At 39.4% G+C, this 17,851-nt stretch overlaps 1 protein-coding gene across 2 annotated transcripts in view; it reads right to left on the bottom strand.

Annotated features, from left to right (window-relative positions):
- Positions 1-4,104: 4,104 nt before the first annotated feature.
- The window catches only part of SETDB2 (SET domain bifurcated histone lysine methyltransferase 2), a 34,857-nt gene continuing 21,110 nt past the window's right edge, over positions 4,105-17,851 (bottom strand). The window contains exons 7-13 of one of the 2 annotated variants that reach the window (XM_068984631.1): positions 15,147-15,316; positions 13,282-13,501; positions 12,657-12,756; positions 11,208-11,301; positions 8,769-9,094; positions 4,943-5,031; positions 4,105-4,388 (exon numbers count right to left, since the gene is read on the bottom strand). In XM_068984631.1, coding sequence (XP_068840732.1) covers positions 4,271-4,388; positions 4,943-5,031; positions 8,769-9,094; positions 11,208-11,301; positions 12,657-12,756; positions 13,282-13,501; positions 15,147-15,316 — 1,117 coding nt within the window. In that variant the 3' untranslated portion in view covers positions 4,105-4,270. The remainder of the gene's footprint in view (positions 4,389-4,942; positions 5,032-8,768; positions 9,095-11,207; positions 11,302-12,656; positions 12,757-13,281; positions 13,502-15,146; positions 15,317-17,851) is intronic. The other variant, XM_068984632.1, reaches the window with a different exon arrangement.

The raw sequence follows: 17,851 nt of genomic DNA, 5'->3' as shown, positions 1-17,851 counted from the left end.
GCCGCCGGAAGTCCGCTTTGGCGAAATCAAGCTGATGGATTTCCCCTGCCGGGGAAGCGCACCGAGGCTTTGCAGACGGCTTCTCTACCTCCGAGTCTGAATTCGAACTGCTTTAAAAAGAAAAAACGAATCACGCCAGGCGCTCCCCACTCTGCGCCCACTTATCCGATGGTCGGAGGAAAGGTGGCCGAAGTCCCTGGACTCAGCTGGAGAAGTGATGGGTCTTCCTTGAGGGATTAGCCGTTATTTTTAAAAAGCCGTTATCACGTGGGGCTTCCCTGGCGGTCCAGTGATTGAGACTCCACACTTCCACTGCAGGGGGCCCGGATTCAATCCCTGGTTGGGGAACTAAAATCCCACATGCCATGCGGCACAATCAAAATAACACTCCACAGACACCCACCCACCCAAGTATTAACCGAGTGCAATGCCACTTTCCAGTGGTCAGCCATTATTTCACTAGCACACCCCCCAAGTTTGGGCTGAATAGGTCTATCATAAGCGGAGGCAGAATTAACTCAGTGCAATGCCAGCTTCCAGTGGTAATCCTTTATTTAGCACCCGTAGTGTACACAGCACCATACAAGATGAGGTTTCCGGCTCATGGAACAAATACACAAAACACAGACACGGGTAATTAAATCGCAGTTACAAAATAAGTTGCTCTGTAAAAAAGAAACATGTAATAGCTGGTGGTTTGCTGAGGCAATCAAAGGAAAAACTTCTTGAAGTCTTGCTTTTTGAGCAGGTTTTAAAGAGAGGAAAGGAGGCAAATTGGGGACAGAAAAGAGAAACTGTTAAAAAGGATAACTTAGTCTTGACCAACACACATGAATTACAGAAGCAGATGTGCGGAGCAGCAAAACGAGAGAAAAAAGGGCAGGCTCTGCCAGCAGTGTTTTGCCTTCAAGCAGTAAGACTGACTCATTGCCAGGCCAAAAAGAGTCCTAAAGACACTGAATAAGAGATTGAATAGCTCAGCTGGGCCAAGTGAAGCAGGTGAAGGGCCCCTTTCCCCACTCTCAGATCAGAATCTCAGCTTTTCAGTGTTCCACTTAGGGAGGAGCAGACTGCCAAGATCACTAAGGAAAGCCTAAAGCCTGAAAGACAAAGACCAAAGGAAACATACAAAGAAAACAGAAATCTTGGAGGTCACAGATACTCAGGAAGAAAATATAGGCATGAATGCCTGTGTGTGATGTACTATATAAAGTGTTTTCCAAACGACAAGATACTGCAACCATGAACCAATAGAATACTACTGAAGAAAAACAAAATGTTCAGAGAGCTCTAGAAATAAAAAAAATGAGACCCTGCCCCCAAATAAACTAACAAACTGTCATGTGAGCATATGTTCCTCAATTCTTTGTCTCATCACAATAAAGATTTGGAGTGACGGACATTAAAGCCCCCTTGGTGTGTCACAGCTCTCAAGTCTTGGATAGACCATGTTATAGCTCTCAGGTCTCGAATGGACCATGTTATAGCTCTTAGACAAATCAGTGTTACAGCTCTATTTTATTTAGAAGATAGCAGGAAAATCCATCTTCGAGGCGTGAGGGCACGTCGATCTAAAGACACGAGAAGAGCGCCCCAGAGCACGGGAGACAGCGAGCTAGCTTTGGCTCCTGTATTTATATGCTTCTCTCTCCCTGGGCCTGTCCTATATAAATTGGGCCAGACAGGAGTGTTGTTTGTTTTACCTGAGGTCCTCACTCTGGTCCTCGGACCTTCTTTTGTTTCATTTTCACGGGCTTTTCCCTTCCTTGTCTTGTAGCCACTGCCATTTTGGACTCCTTTTCCCTGTTCTACCTACCTAACAAAACCAAAAAAACCACCACAATAGACAAATTGGAAGATTACGTTGAGGAAATCTCCCAGAAAGTAGAGCAATAAGACAGAGCTGGAAATTAACAGAAAAGGTAAGAAAATCAGAGAACCAATCCTGGAGGTCTACGGTCTGGGTAACAGCAATCCTAGAAAGTGAGAACAGATATGATATCATTAAAGAAACGCGTCAAGAAAAGTTCTCTGAACCAAAGAACAAGGTTTTCAGATTAAAGACCCCACCAAACACCTAGTATCAGGTGTAATAATAGACCTTTACTGGGAACAGAACACTGGGTCAAAGAGATTGCTGTAACATTCGAGAGAGAGAAAGACTGGTCACAAATATAAAAGAGAAAGAATGGCCTCTGAATTCCAACAGTCACTCTGAAGGCCAGAGGTGAGAACATTTTCAGATTTCAAAGCAGCAACACTGGAATGTAGCATGTATGTTCAAAATTGGGTATGAAAGCTACTCAGGAACTCTCTGCCCTGCCAAAACAGCAATCAAGTGTAAGGGCAAAAGAACATATTGAAACATATAGTCTCATTTTTTCCCTTTCAAAAGGTACTGGAGGATGTGCTTCACCCATAAAGTGAAAGTCATTCAGTTGTGTCCAACTCTTTGTGACCCCATGCCTATATGTGGCAGTAAATCAATGAAAGGAGAAATAAGGGGATTTAACTAGAAATAGACCTGACATCGGAAAGACAAAGGGAATCTCTAGGATGCTGACGGGAGATGACAGCTGGGAACCAGTACAGATGGAGGAGATCAAGATGTCAGATCTCTGTACAGATTTCCCATACTTTTCAAGTGTGTTCATTTATTTCAGTGCGTTGCCTAAAATTCCTGCATCTTTACTGTGAATAAATGAACTTCTCAGCTTTGCCCATTTGTCTATGGCTGTCTGGTTACAATTTCTTGCTCCCTTTCCTAGCTCTTTAGTTTCCCACTCTCTAACCCACATTCAAGTTAAATTTTTATTTAGTTCAATATTTTTAAGAAATTAAACCTAGTACAAATTTAGATTCTTGTTTGAAAGGTGCTGCTGCTGCTGCTAAGTCACATCAGTTGTGTCTGACTCTGTGCAACCTCACAAATGGCAGCCCACCAGGCTCCTCTGTCCCTGGGATTCTCCAGGCAAGAATACTGGAGTGGGTTGCTATTTCTTTCTCCAATACATGCATGCTAAGTCGCTTCAGTCATGTCCGACTCTGTGCAACCCCACTGGCAGCAGCCCACCAGGCTCCCCTGTCCACAGGATTCTCCAGGCAAGAATACTGTAGTGGGTTGCCATTTCCTTCTCCATTGTCTGAAAGGTAACCAAAGGTAATTAAACCCAGAAGCTGAGAAAAAAACAAACCCTAAAAAACCCGGAACTACTTCAATTACTCCTTTTTGAGCTAGTATTCCCATGCTGGTTCCAGGGGTGAGGAGAATTTCCTGACAGCCAAATGTACATCTTTGTTTTAACTCTTGGAGACTCTCACCCCCTTTTCACTAGATGATCATGGTCAGGAAACCTACAGCAGAGTAAATCTTTCCCTTTTTCTCTAGGAAAATAATTTGCACATCATGCCCAGGAAACTCCAACGGTCTATTTCAGACTCTTTCGACAGAATTGTTTTAAGTGAAATTCTTACCCAGCACCATCTCTTCTGGCAATAAATAAGCCATGTCTGACTATTCTCTTAAGTTTCCTTTTCTTACAGTTCTACTCTGTCTATAACAAAAATATTTCAGCTCATCCAAGTTTCTGTTCTCGCTTTTCCTGTGTTTGTATAGAAGGAGTGAAAACAATCTGTGGAAAAGAAGTTTCATTTCAAAAAATGTGCCAAAACTTTCCCCTAGGAGAGTTTCTCTTCTCATTCAAATGGACTGATGGGACACTATTTCATGGAGCTTATCCAATTAACTTAAAATACTTGGAAGTAATTTGCATAATATTAATATTCTTCAGGCTCTGATGCCCATCTTATGGCTCACAATGGTAAATTATTTGCCAGGAACTAAACATAAATAAATTGTGTCGGTAAAGAGGTGAAATTTGGCCCTGTGGGGCCTTGAAAGTCAAAGATAATAATTACAAAAGCAGTAAGAAGTGCTGAAATCAACTGTGACATCTGTTCTTCTGAATATATAATTTACAAATAAGTTACAAATTATACAGTGGTGTTTCATATAAAATATACACATCCATTCTATTCATGTACAGTTGAAGAGCAGTAAGAATAAAGAGATAGGCTATGCATATGAAAATGTCCCTATTTTGTTCCAAGCATTTCTAAGTAATGCAAATAAACACTCCCAATAAGGGTAAACTGGGATCTCTTGACAGATCGTAATGTAAATTAATTCCACTGGCCACAGGGATTTCTTTTGCATGGCCCTAGTTTCAGCTTGATCAGCTGATTTCATGAGCAGGTATTAACTACAGATTTATAATATTTTTTTTCTACACTTATTAACCCCACATTGGCAGAGGATTTCTTTCTCAGGCATAGTTCCAGCTTCATAACCATAATCCCATGTTAGTTCTGTTCTTGCTTTCACATACCTAGAAAGTAGAAATTTTAAAAATAATCATAAATTATCCTGAATGAACCAAATTTGATTATAATCAATTTTCATATTAACATCATTAAACCTCCTCAACAATATTGTTTTCTCTCTCCAACATCCACTACTTAGGAATGCTCTATTTGAGTTTTATTTCAAATCTACTAAAATCCCAAATAAGAAGAAACTGTCAATATCCACAAGGGAGGAAGTGTGTTTTTAAAAAGAGTGGGCCCCAGCAATGCACTGAGGCCCGGGGAAGTAATCAGGGGTAGTTTTGACTTAAAGATGTAGCATTCTGCATCATTTATTTTCTGAACTGAACTGGCTGAGACCTGTCATTCTTAGCCTTTTTGGACATTAATTCTAAGAGGAAATAAGAATTAAAATTTCAACTATTTAAAATTTTATCGCCTCTAAACAGTTTGGGATGACTGAGTATTCTAGGGTCACAGAGTTAGGGCTATAGCATATACCTTCTTTTAATATTTTTGTACTGTTATTTTTAAAGTCACAACTTCAAAATCAATCACATTAAAAAATTTTTCAAACCTGTTGGTGAAGAACGCCACCAGGGGAAAATTTCTGTCATGTGTTTCTACAAAAACATTCTGTACCAAAAGATTTGGGCAACAACTATGCTGTTAACAAAAATAGACAAACACATGTTAGATATAGCATAAAGTCTGATACATTGTTCTTTGAAGCATTAGAACACCATTCTGTTTCCAACACATCTTATTTTTATTTCTTTTTTTTCTGACTAGTATGCAAAATATCATAGCTCATTACAATTTTGTTGATGGTAAGAATTCATTCAGAAAGCCCTGTTTTGACATTCTTACATCTTGCCAGTAGAAATGCAAAATAGTAAAAACTCCTATTTATCATTATTATAAATGCATTTATCTTTTGATTCAACAATCCAGTATCTGGGAGTGTATTCGACAGATATATCTGCATATATATCCATGCAAGATTATTTACTGAACATTGTTTTCAACAGTAGAGGTTTTGAAGCAATGCAAATGTCTATCTAAAGAGGATTATTTAAACTTCTGGATAGCCACACACTGGAATCATATGCACCTATAAACAAAAACAAATGAGGAGCTCGGTGTACTCATACAGAAAGATCTCCAGGGTATACTGTTAACTTAAAACACAAGGTGTAGGACACTGAATGTAATATGCTGTCTTTTAGGTAAGGGGTGGGAATAGGAACACATCCTTATGTTTACTTGTATTTGCATAAAGAAACACTGTAAGAATACACCAAAAAGTAATAAAAAATGATTTTACTATAGAGGGTGGATTGGGGGCAGGGTGAACAGGGGCAGAGTACATTATTTTTAAAACAAAACAAAAAGTTTAATATGAAGAATATGTTATGACCTGAATTTTACATCAAACCGATCCTTTGGAAAGGGTATCTGTGTAAGTAATTGATTTCTCTGCTGAACACAAGCATTATTTATTGTTTTTCCAAGGCTTCTAACATGGGGATAACTATCTCCTATCACCACCATTTCAGTGTTATTTTGCTGCACATGAGCTGTTATTGCTACACAGTCATCTATCACCAGATTCATAAAGGGATCGAATCCCAGCAATATTCCTCAGACACATTTACCACTGTTAGATTTCAATGATAACTTCCTATCATCCATACATTTGTTTCAGTTTGAGCCTGGTGAGCTTTACTCAGGGTACCTACTTGGCAGGGTCACAGCTGCTGTGAAACAATTCTGTTTGTATGTATTTTCTAAGGTGTTTTATTTTATTTAAGTTTTTAAATCATGAGAATGGATTATCTATGTAGAAAATTAAATTTAAAAAGACAGAAAAGCCTTGTTTTTCTCTTCCTATAAACAAGGGGAGATCCAGCTAGTGAGACCAACCATATCATTCCAGTGCAGCCACTATTCAACATAACTGACTGGAAAGAAAGCCACAACAATCCTTTGCTAGGGATCATTCTTTACTGATCTCCTGGCTCTCCTGGCATGTTTAGTAGCTTCCAGCATGTTTGGCAATAGTACAGAAGTAGTGAAAGTACAGGAGACCCAGGTTCCATCCCTGGGTCAGGAAGATCCCATGGAGAAGGGAATGGCAACCCACTCCAGTATTCAGAGAGGCTTCTCTTGTTAACCAAGTATCCTTCTAACTAGGAGAGCGAAAAAGAAAAAGGCCAAACAGATTTCTCTAGCAAGGAAAAAAAGTTCTTTGGTTTCAAAGATTTTCTGACTTGAGAGTACTTTTTCTTCTGATGGCATATGAATTACATTTAAAATTATCACTAAACAGCAATTTCAAACCATTCAAATGTCATATTTTAAAGAGGTGTTGAGGGAATTCCCTGGTGGTTCAGTTCTTAGGATTCTACTTTCACTGCAGAGGGCACAGGTTTGATCCCTGGTCAGTGAACTAAGATCCTCTGAGCCAAGTAGTACAGCCACAAATAAATAAATAAATAGGTCTTGAGTTTAGCAAAGGAAATACATAAAAGAATCTTGGGCTATGCATGCTTCCCATTATTTTAAGGGAAAAGTCAAAGCTGCCCATCCCACTAACTGAACCCCACAGAGAGGAAGAAGCGCTCTGATACAGAGCAAAGAGAAAAATTAAGGCCACATCCAGAAATCAGTGAACCTGAATGGACTTTTCCAAAGGACGTGTGGAGGTTATCATAAAGTTCCTGTCCTGCTTCCACGACTCCTCGTCACTCTCCTGGGTAGGTAAGTCAGAACAAAGTGAAGCCCAGAGAGGAGGAGGAATGCAGGCGGTTTCTGCACGGTCTGGCTGGCCAAAGACAGGGCAGTCTATAGACACTGGGACTAGTGGCGAAGGTATTTCTCTTTTTTCCCCTGGAAAATTTCTGGGACTATATACTTTCTTTGAAAAGCATGTATGATGGTAGGAGGCAGGAGAGACGAGACTGGCAGTCTGATGGGAAAAGCTAACTCCAATTCCACCCTACACAGTAGTTATGGCCAACAATGCAAAGTATCCCTCTCATCATGAAGATGCCAGGAGTCTTAAGTGTCAATGAACCTTGTGAAGTGAAAGTCGCTCAGTCATGTATGACTCTTTGCAATCCCATGGACTATACAGTTCGTGGACTTCTCTAGGCCAGAATACTAGAGTGGGTAGCCTTTCCCTTCTCCAGGGGATCTTTCCAACCCAGGTCTCCCACACTGCAGGCAGATTCTTTATCAGCTGAGCCACAAGGGAAGCCCAAGAATGCTGAAGTGGGTAGCCTATCCCTTCTCCAGCGGATCTTCTAGACCCAGGAATAGAACTGGGGTTTCCTGCACTGCAAGTGGATTCTTTTCCAACTGAGCTAACAGGGAAGCCCAATGAACCTTAAATCAGAGAAATCATAAATATTCCTCTATATAAATGAAAATAAGTCTCATTACATATATCCCAAACATACACAGAAACAGCAAATGACTATGGCTTAGGAATAAGAAAAGAGTAAGATAGTAAAATGCAATATTCTGATAAATGTACTGTTTTTCTGTACTAAGGCACTGCTGCCACTGCTGCTGCTAAGTCGCTTTAGTCGTGTCCGACTCTGTGCGACCCCACAGACGGCAGCCCACCAGGCTCCCCCGTCCCTGGGATTCTCCAGGCAAGAACACTGGAGTGGGTTGCCATTTCCTTCTCCAATGCATGAAAGTGAAAAGTGAAAGTGAAGTCGCTCAGTCGTGTCTGATTCTTAGCGACCCCATGGACTGTAGCCTACCAGGCTCCTCCGTCCATGGGATTTTCCAGGCAAGAGTACTGGAGTGGGGTGCCATTGCCTTCTCTAGTACTAAGCCACTAAATCACTCAAAATTTAGTGAGAGTAGTAAAACATAAGTGCTCCCAACTAAATTTTTTTAATAGAGGTATTTCTGAATAAGAGATTCTATTATATGAGACACAAAAGAAAAACTTATTCTATGTGCCCCGTTGTTTTTTTGAGGGAATGCATCTTAAAAGCCTTTCAATAAATATATACGATTTTCTTATAATTTCTTATAGTTTAAGCAAATGTTTACTGTGTGCTAGATAGTTAAAGCACTTTATATATAATACATTTATATATAAATGGCCCAGCAGCAATAACTACTGCTATGTGTTTTGTATACGTGTTTTTGCTAGATGATCATTCACAACATTCTGGACAGTTATTAACTCCATATTATTGAAGTGGAAAATACAGCATGGAGAGGTCAAGTAAGATGTCCAAGCCCATGTAAGTAGAGGCCTGGCATTCTAATCCAGGTAGTGTGGCTCTGGAATCTGTCAGTCATATTTTCCTCATGATTTTGTGAAGCAGCCTAGGGGAAAAATGTTTAGTTATAGGAATCTCAGCCCATATACTCACATTAAGGAAGCGGCCCACATTTCCTTCTTTTGTGGCATCCAATAAAAACACATTCCCTTTATTGAACTTCTCTAGAGAATCAGATGAAGCATCCTTGATTTCATTTGGTAACTCTTTACCACAGAAGACCTGCTGGTTTTGACATGCTGGAGATTTTTCCTCTTGGGGCTTTTGTATTTGAACCTCATTCTTGTTATCCAGTGTGACTGCTTGGTGACATGTGTCCCCTGGTGGAGTGTCTTCTCTACACTTGGTTATATCTATCACATCGGATTCAATCACAGGCTTGTCTTCACAATCTTCAACTTGGTTTGAGCTTGAGTCCTCTAATAAACATTTCGGAAGGAATTGTCAGGGAATATAAATGGCTGAGCAATACTGCTGAGAGTAACAATACTAATTAAGTGCAAGTTGTGTTAATTATTGCTAATCCGTACAATGTATTAAGGTACACAGTACTTCAATTTTACAAATGAAAACGCTGAGCTTCTGAAGGCTTAAGGGATTCACTCAACTAACTAACTAGCAATAATAATGAGAAGTGGGGTAAGAAACCCAGAAATATCTGATTCTGAAGTCTACCTTCTTGCTACTACCTAACAATGGCTTTTTATGAATCTGTATACATGTTGCTTCCTGTTACTATAGTTAAGCTCTACTCCTTACAAACTGACTTCTCTTCAACTTTGTACTCTGCATTTAAATATATTCTAAACAGCTGGAACAGAAAGGGTTTAGGGAGCATTTTAGGCCTTTATGATACCAATGAAAGCCTGGGGAGACCCTGATTAAGAGTTACCTGCTCTAAGGCCCAGTAGCAATAACTACCGCTATGGGTTTTGTATACGTGTTTTTGCTAGATGATCATTCAGTAATCACACTTTTACAAACAACAATACTTTAGAAGATGAACTGCTTAATTTTCTTATCCAATAATGCAAGTAATTTTCCAAAATATTTGAAAGTATGGATGCATGTCAAATGGAATAAGTAAAATTATTTATTGTTAAAAAGTCATTTGTGCCTCCTAATTCAGTGGCAGAAAGAAATTACACTTTTTTAAAATTTATGTTTTTGATGTAATCATCACTGTTTCTGGCTGCTTTTTCCTATCATAGGTTACTTGCAGTAATATTAATAGTACATAACTAATTTTGTAGTGCCTGCTATATGTACTGTAGTGGTCAGTGAAAACAACAAAAGAACCAAGAGCAACAGGACTCAGATGACTTTCATGCATTAAACGGTGACATATCAGAACGTTGTCCCAAAACACACATCTTTGACATAAGAACTATTTTGAGCTAAGGGCAATTTGAGCTAAGCGGTAATACAGGAAAAGCTCCAAGTCCTCTCCCCTCTCTGCCTAAAAATAGGATATAAATTTACAAAGGTGTCCTTCTATTAATACTAGGAAGGTGGGGAGTTGGGGTGTATGTGTCAAGGAAGCCCAAAGGGAGAAGAGGCCACGGTCAGTCAGTTCTTCACAAACGGTCATGTCTCAGCAACATCTCTCCCTGAGGGATATACTGAAATGCAAATAAACTAGAGCCTAGTTTTGTCAGGTTTTAATATTAAAGTGGGCTTTCCTTGTGGCTCAGTTGGTAAAGAATCTGCCTGCAGTTGCGGGAGCCCTGAGTTTGATCCCTGGGTTGGGAAGATCCCTGGAGAAGGGAAAGGCTACCCACTCCAGTATTCTGGCCTGGAGAATTCCATGGACTGTATAGTCTATACCATGGCAAGACTGGTAACACTGAAAGATGAGCACTCAAGGTAGCAATATTTTCACTTTCTGCTAAGCATCCTCTGGGGCAGCACTGGCTGGAATACTGTAGGAGAATGTCATGTCTTTATTTCTAAAGGAGCCTAAACAAAGAGGAAATGGCTGCACTGGGCAGGGCTTCCAAAGCTGGAGATGGACTGTGAGTTGTCCATGCTATTCTCCTGCCCAGCATCAGGTCACGGTTGGCATCTAGACCAGGGGTCAGCAAACTTCTTCTGTAAGGGGCCAAACAGTAAACACTGTGGGCTACACCATCTCTGTTGTGAGTATTCAGCTATGCTACTCTAAGTGTGCAAGCAGAGACAATATGTAAATCAAAGAGTGTGGCTATCTTCCGATACAATTTATTTAGCAACACTGAAATTATAATATTCTGTAAGTTTCGAGTGTCACAAAGCATTATTTATCTTCTCATCTCTTCTCAGTTATTTTAAAAGGTAAAAATTATCTTAGCTTACAGGCCATACATAAACCGGTGGTGGGCTGGATGTGGCCCACAGATCACGGTTTGTCGACCTCTGATCTAGACATACAGGAAGCCTTGTGCTGAATGCAGCATTTTTGTAATGGTGTCTGAAAAAATTAGCTACGAGTATTGAGCATGAGAGACAAAAAGGCAGAAGAGGCAGGCAACCACAGAATGAAACAAAGCCTACTTCTCATTTCCTTGGCTTTAGAGTTCAGATGTACTTGAGCTGGATAAAGTTCCCCATTATCTTCTGAGGTGACAGCCTCTGAGGAAGTAAATCCCTTAAAAGAAAACAAGGAAGATGTCTTCACTCTCTAGGTTAGGAAAAAGAATTTAAGTTAGCAGTAAGGCCTCTTTCATCAAGTTATCAATCTCCATAGGCTGCAACAATTAGATTAGTTTTCAAAGACTCAAAGCTGATAGCCTGAGGAATCTCTGACACGTCGGAGCCCTTTTAGCTGTGTTCTACTCCCAGGTACTTTCGTGAGCCACAGCTATGAAAATTATAAGGACTGTCAAGACATTCTTGAGGCATTATAAATTCAAAATGAAATACACATATATCTGTCGGTATCCCTCAATCCTGATACCAGATGATAAATTTGGATTCCACTATAAGATGTGCAAAGATTAAAAACACTCTTTGGCTAGTTACTTGAAAGAAAAGGTTAAAGGAGCTGCCTATCTCCATGAGTTGAGGACACTGCAGTCACTTTATATGGTAATAACTTTCAAAAAGGGGTATTAGGTTTAGCCAATGCTTGGCACGCAACACATTTGACCATTATTCTTCTTATCCATGTACTTCAACGGTCAACATGTGTTGAGCACTGAGCTGGGTGTCAAGCATTGTGCTACACTAAGTTTCTGACGTTATCTCATTTAACCCTCTTAATTCTGAGATAGATACTATTATTATAATTTTTCAAAAAAGGAAATGCAGACAGATGTTAACCAGCTAGTTAAGGTGCAGTGCTGGAGGGCAAACTAGGTCTATGTGATCTCCTGGCCCAATCTTCGCATAATGATGTGGTATTAAGGAGTTATCTTCTGTATGTTACTAGGCAGAGGGCAAGTATTTGTGTACCACCTATGTTAGTATTTTTCACCAACAAGCCATGAACTACCATTTTGTCTGCCTGTTCTGTTTCTCGCATCATTCTCTTAAGTTACAGTCTCTGACTAGTTATTCTTCTCAGGACAGACTGAAAAGTGTATCTTCAGAGGCTATCATGTAAAGTGCTGCTTTCTGGATGATCCTCTCATTAGACTGCTTCTGTTCTTTCTCCTACATCTCACAACTGTACCTCCTCAACCTAAATTACTCCATCCTTCTTTCTTATGTAATACTATCACTTTAGCTTCTTCCATGAATTCTTATACTGTATAGCTCTCAGTCTCAGTAGAATACACGGTCAGATCATGATCAACATTCTCCTTCTATATCTAAGTTGGGAACATGCCAACCATTACTTAGGATACAAAGTTACTAAAAAACATAGTCCTATCACTTTAACAGCACCACATTACAAAATAATAAAAGAAATCCTACACATTATTAAGTAACACAAACAATTTGAATTAAATAGTAGTTAATGTTCTCAGAAGGGCACCATCTATGTTTTGCACTTTTTACCATATTTTTCCCATTGTGTTGAATAATGACCGTCTTGGTTTTAGGACTTCTAATGACTGAATGATATCGAATTCTTGCAATGCTGTTATATTTCATTCCTCTGAAAAGGAAAACAAAGTTATTCTGTAAATCACTAAAAACGCTCTTTACTGTGCCCTGAAATATAGACAGCATCACTGTTATGTAAATATTCATTAGAAATTAATCTAAGCTATAACACTTATGCCTACTCCTCACTAGAATAATCATATTTTAAAGTCAATCATTCTGGAAGTATATTTAAAAAATGAAGAAAATCTAAGAAAACCTTTGCAAATAAAATGGTGATAGAAAATAAAAAGAACTGCCAAAGTCATGACATCCATAAACAATCTGATTAAAGTCAAAGTTTTTAAAGATGAAGTTCCACAGATGGAAACTGAGGAAATACAGTATGTTGGTTAGATTTTTTAATTTAAGTGCCCTAGATTTCTCAGTGTGAAACATACAACTGGGAAGCAAATTGATATATAAGAGATATAGAAGTTGGAGTGGAAAGTAAGAAATAAGAAAAAGAAAAAACTACTCTTAATTGGTACGAAACAGTATAGATCAATCTTGACTGGGTTCCTATGATCTCACTCACATAATAGGCTCTTTGGTATTATTATGGAACTTAGGTGGATACTCCTGAGTCTCCATACTTCTCGGACGTGCTTCCAGTTCTATTGGGATAACTTCAACCTCACAATCTGCAACTTCTATTTTCCTCTTTTTGGAAAACATATTTTTCATAATATTCTCTTCTTTTCCATTTTCATCAACAGTATCAGGTTTCTCAGTGTCAGATCTGCTTAGTAATCTTCCTAAAAGAAAAAGTAAAAGAGCTAAATATGACCAAAAGTAATAAGTTACTAAGCAACAAAAGGGCATCTCTTCTGCTCTATTAGAATGGTGTATGGTGTACCTCATTTCTAGAATGAAGATAATCATTAATTCATCCTAGAAAACTACTGTGAGAAATAATACAAATAAAAGACCAAGAAGACATTTCGCATCTTCCAGTACATGAAAAAACATAGGAATAAGTATTTGTCTGAAGTGGGATAATACAGAAGACAGGAGATTCAGCTACAATAATATAAAACAAAAATACAGATCAGAAAGCACTCTAGAAAATTAGAGAGGTGAACTCTAGTCTTATAATTATAGCTTTTGTGTCTAGTTATGAATGCTTTATCATTTAAAAACTTTATTTATAAAGTGATGTATTTAAATCTGTGGTGATATGTGCCTATTCTCATCTTAAGCCTTAATGTAATCAAAATGTTAGTCTGAAGTTTATGCATTTTCTTTCAAGGAACTTCAAATTACAGTTAACAAGTCAAAAGTAACAGCTAGATTAGAGAGATACCCTTAGGTGCATTTCCTAGCAATGCAGATAAAGTCAATAAATGACACTTCCTGGACACCATCTGGCATTTTATGGTAAGCTAACTTTTATCAGAGAGTTATTTTGAGAAACATGAGAGACAAATGTCCAGGCAAGTTGTGCAGTATTTGTGTCTGTAAGTGGGATGTGGCAGGGATCCAGCTGTGACTGTTCTGAACCCTGAGGATTCTTGCCCTCACTAAAGGGAACCTGGAATTCCAGATAAGGAGGACTGCTCTGGTCCCTGCTGCCTGGCACATTTCCTTCAGACTGCCTTGAGAGCCACATTTCACCAACCTTTCTCACTTCGTGGTACACACAGAAAGTGAGGACTTTTGCCTGACACTCTGGAGTAAAAGGAAGAGACTAGTAGAGATGGACCTGTCTGGCCTGTGGGCTATGGCCTGAATGAATCAGTAATTCGCACAACCGTAACACACGGTGGGGAGGCTTTGCTCAGAACATGGGCAACTCTCTATAGATTCCCTGAAATGGAGAGAACTGCCTTGACTGACTTGGAGAAGGCAATGGCAATCCACTCCAATACTCTTGCTTGGAAAATCCCAGGGACAGAGGAGCCTGGTGGGCTGCCGTCTATGGGATCGCACAAAGTGGGACATGACTGAAGCGACTTGGTGGCAGCAGCAGCGGCAGCCTTGACTGAATCATCACCTAAAGGTATTCATTATAACATTAACTTGTTAAATTCTAATAGCTCAAGATGTTGACGAAGACAGTCTCTGACCAATAATCTTTACCTTAGTAAATCAGTCACTTTTCTATTTAAAAGTTTTCTTACTTTACCCCGAAGCATCTGCAGCCACAGAGACTAAAAAACATATCTCATGCAGTAACCCAAGTTTTATCCTTCAGCCTTTCTTTTCTGGAACACCTGGTACCTCCTAATGCACGTCATCCCTTCAGGGCTCGTTATTTCCCAGTCACTTGCCTTCCTGACAGTCCTCCTATACCGTCGCTCTTGTCCTTGCTATAAGATCTCGGTGGCCCTGACTAGTCAATGGAGATTCAGAAATGTAGATCTTACCACAGCGTAATGTGAAAGTAAACCTTTGCTTTACCTGAATAAATGCAAACAAACGTCCCTCTATCAATGTCATCTAGACAGCGCACTCCCCATCCCTTCTTCTCAGTTTTGAACACTTGTAGCCTCACTTGAGGTCCGTGCTGGACAACTCGGTTTTGACACATTCGTCGATCACACTTGCATAACAGGCTGCATTCATAAATGCTTGTCAATAAAATATACAAGAGAAAATCAATTAGACAAATTAAAAGCAAAAGCACTTTCTACTGCTACCTTGCTAATATCACTGAGGGAAAGAGACCAAGTGTGAAGGCTCCCAGGGCTAGACTGCCTAGTTCCCATCACAGCTCCAGCACTCACTAGCTGCATGCCCATGGATTTAATCTCTTTGTACTTCAATTTTCCATTTTTAAAAATGGGGATTATATGGTACTACCATATAACATGGATTATATGGCATAGGGTGGTTTTATGAAGATTAAATGAAATGGGTAAGTCAGACAAAGAAAGACAAGTATCACATGATAATCTTTATATGTGGAATTTAAGAAAATGGTAAAAATGAACTTATTCACAAAGTAGAAATAGAGTCAGAGATGTAGAAAACAAACTTAAGGTTACCAAAGGGGAAAGTTGCGGGGCGGGGAGGGGGGATAAATCGGAGATCAGGGGTGACATATACACACTACTATATATAAAATAGACAACTAATAAGGACTTACTGTATAGCACGGGCACTCTGCTCAGTACTCTATAATGACCTATGTGGGAATGGAATCTAAAAGCAAGTGGACAGATGTATAACTGAATCACATCGCTGTATAGCCGCAACTAACACAACATGGAAATCAACTAAATTTCAATAAAATTTAATGTTTAAAAAAGATTAAATAAGTCTATTTGCAAGGTGCTTGAGACAATGTGTGACACACAATAAGGGTTAGCTCTTTTAAAATGTCGCCCAATGTCTAAGAAGGGAAAGTCTAGGAAGAATACTTTTCTGTTTGTCTTTTAGCAATAACAACCTTGAAAAGAAAATTCCCAATTCTCAGACAACCTCTGCACAGTATATGTCTTAATGGGGAAACGTCTACCCAAAGTAAGCTAACCCAATAGGGCTAAGAGTCAGAGGCAAAGCAGATGAGTGTCAAGTACAGCCTGCATGTTACATGTGTGTACTCTGACTTCCATTTCCAAAAATGATATACAGGCTTTTAAAAAAAATTCTTTAATTTAGATTTTTGGTATAAGAAACTAATTCCAGCTGAACTATTTAAAATCCTAAAAGATGATGCTGTTAAAGTGCTGCACTCAATATGTCAGCAAATTTGGAAACTTGCCAGTGCCACAGGACTAGAAAACGTCCGCTTTCATTCCAATCCCAAGGAAGGCCAATACCAAAGAATGTTAAAACTACTGTACAAATGTGCTCGTTTCACATGCTAGTAAGGTAATGCTCAAAATCCTTCAAGTCAGGCTTCAGCAGTACAGGAACCAAGAACTTTCAGATGTACAAGCTGGATTTAGAAAAGGCAGAGGAACCAGAGATCAAATTGCCAACATCTGTTGTTGGAAAGCAAGAGAATTCCAGAAGAACATCTACTTCTGCTTCATTGACTGTACCAAAGCCTTTGACTGTGGGGATCACAACAAACTGTGGAAAATTCTTAAAGAGATGCAAATACCAGACCACCTTACCTGTCTCCTGAGAAACCTGTATGCAGATCAAGAAGCAACAGTTAGAACCAGATATGGAACAATGGACTGGTTTCAAATTGGGAAAGGCTGTTTATTTTCACCCTGCTTATGTAACTTATATGCAAAGTATATCATGAGAAGTATCAGGCTGGATGAGTCACCAGCAGGAATTAAGAATGCCAGGAGAAATACCAACAACCTCACATATGCAGATGATACAACTTTAAAAGCAGAAAGCAAAGAGGAATTAAAGAGCCTCCTGATGAGGGTGAAAGAGGAGAGTGAAAAAGCTGTCTTGAAACTCAAAACTCAACAAAGATCAAGGCATCTGGCCCCATCATTTCATGACAAATGGATGGGGAAAAAGTGGGAACACTGACAGACTTTATTTTCTTGGGCTCCAAAACTACTGCGGATGATGACTGCAATCATGAAATTAAAAGATACTTTTGGCTTCAAAGGAAAGCTGTGAAAAACCTTGACAGTGTATCAAAAAGCAGAGACATCACTCTGCCAACAAAGTCTGTACAGTCAAAGCTATGGTTTTTCCAGTAGTCATGAATGGAAGTGAGAGGTGGACCTTAAAGAAGGCTGAGGGCTGAAGAATTGATGCTTGAAGAATTGATGCCTTTGAACTGTGGTATTGGAGAAGACTTGAGAGTCCTTTGGACTGCAAGAAGATCAAACCAGTCAAATCCTAAAGGAAATAAACCCTCAATATTCAATGGAAAGACTGATGCTGAAGCTGAAGCTCCAGTACTTTGGCCACCTAATGCGAAGAGCCAACTCAATGGAAAAGACCCTGATGCTGAGAAAGACTGAAAGCAAAAGGAGAAGCGGGCAGCAGAGGTTGAGATGGTTAGATGGCATCACCGACTCAATGGATATGAATTTGAGCAAACTCCCCTCCCAGTGAAGGACAGGGGAGCCTAGTGTGCTGCAGTCCATGGATATGCAGAGTCGGAAACAACTTAGCAACTGAACAGAAACAACAAATAAGAAATTAAGCATTCAGTTCAGTTCAGTCGCTCAGTCGTGTCT

This window comes from Capricornis sumatraensis, chromosome 12 (assembly GCF_032405125.1).
Source record: "Capricornis sumatraensis isolate serow.1 chromosome 12, serow.2, whole genome shotgun sequence".
NCBI classification, from domain to species: Eukaryota; Metazoa; Chordata; class Mammalia; order Artiodactyla; family Bovidae; genus Capricornis; species Capricornis sumatraensis.
This window is presented reverse-complemented; position numbering and strand designations above follow the sequence as displayed.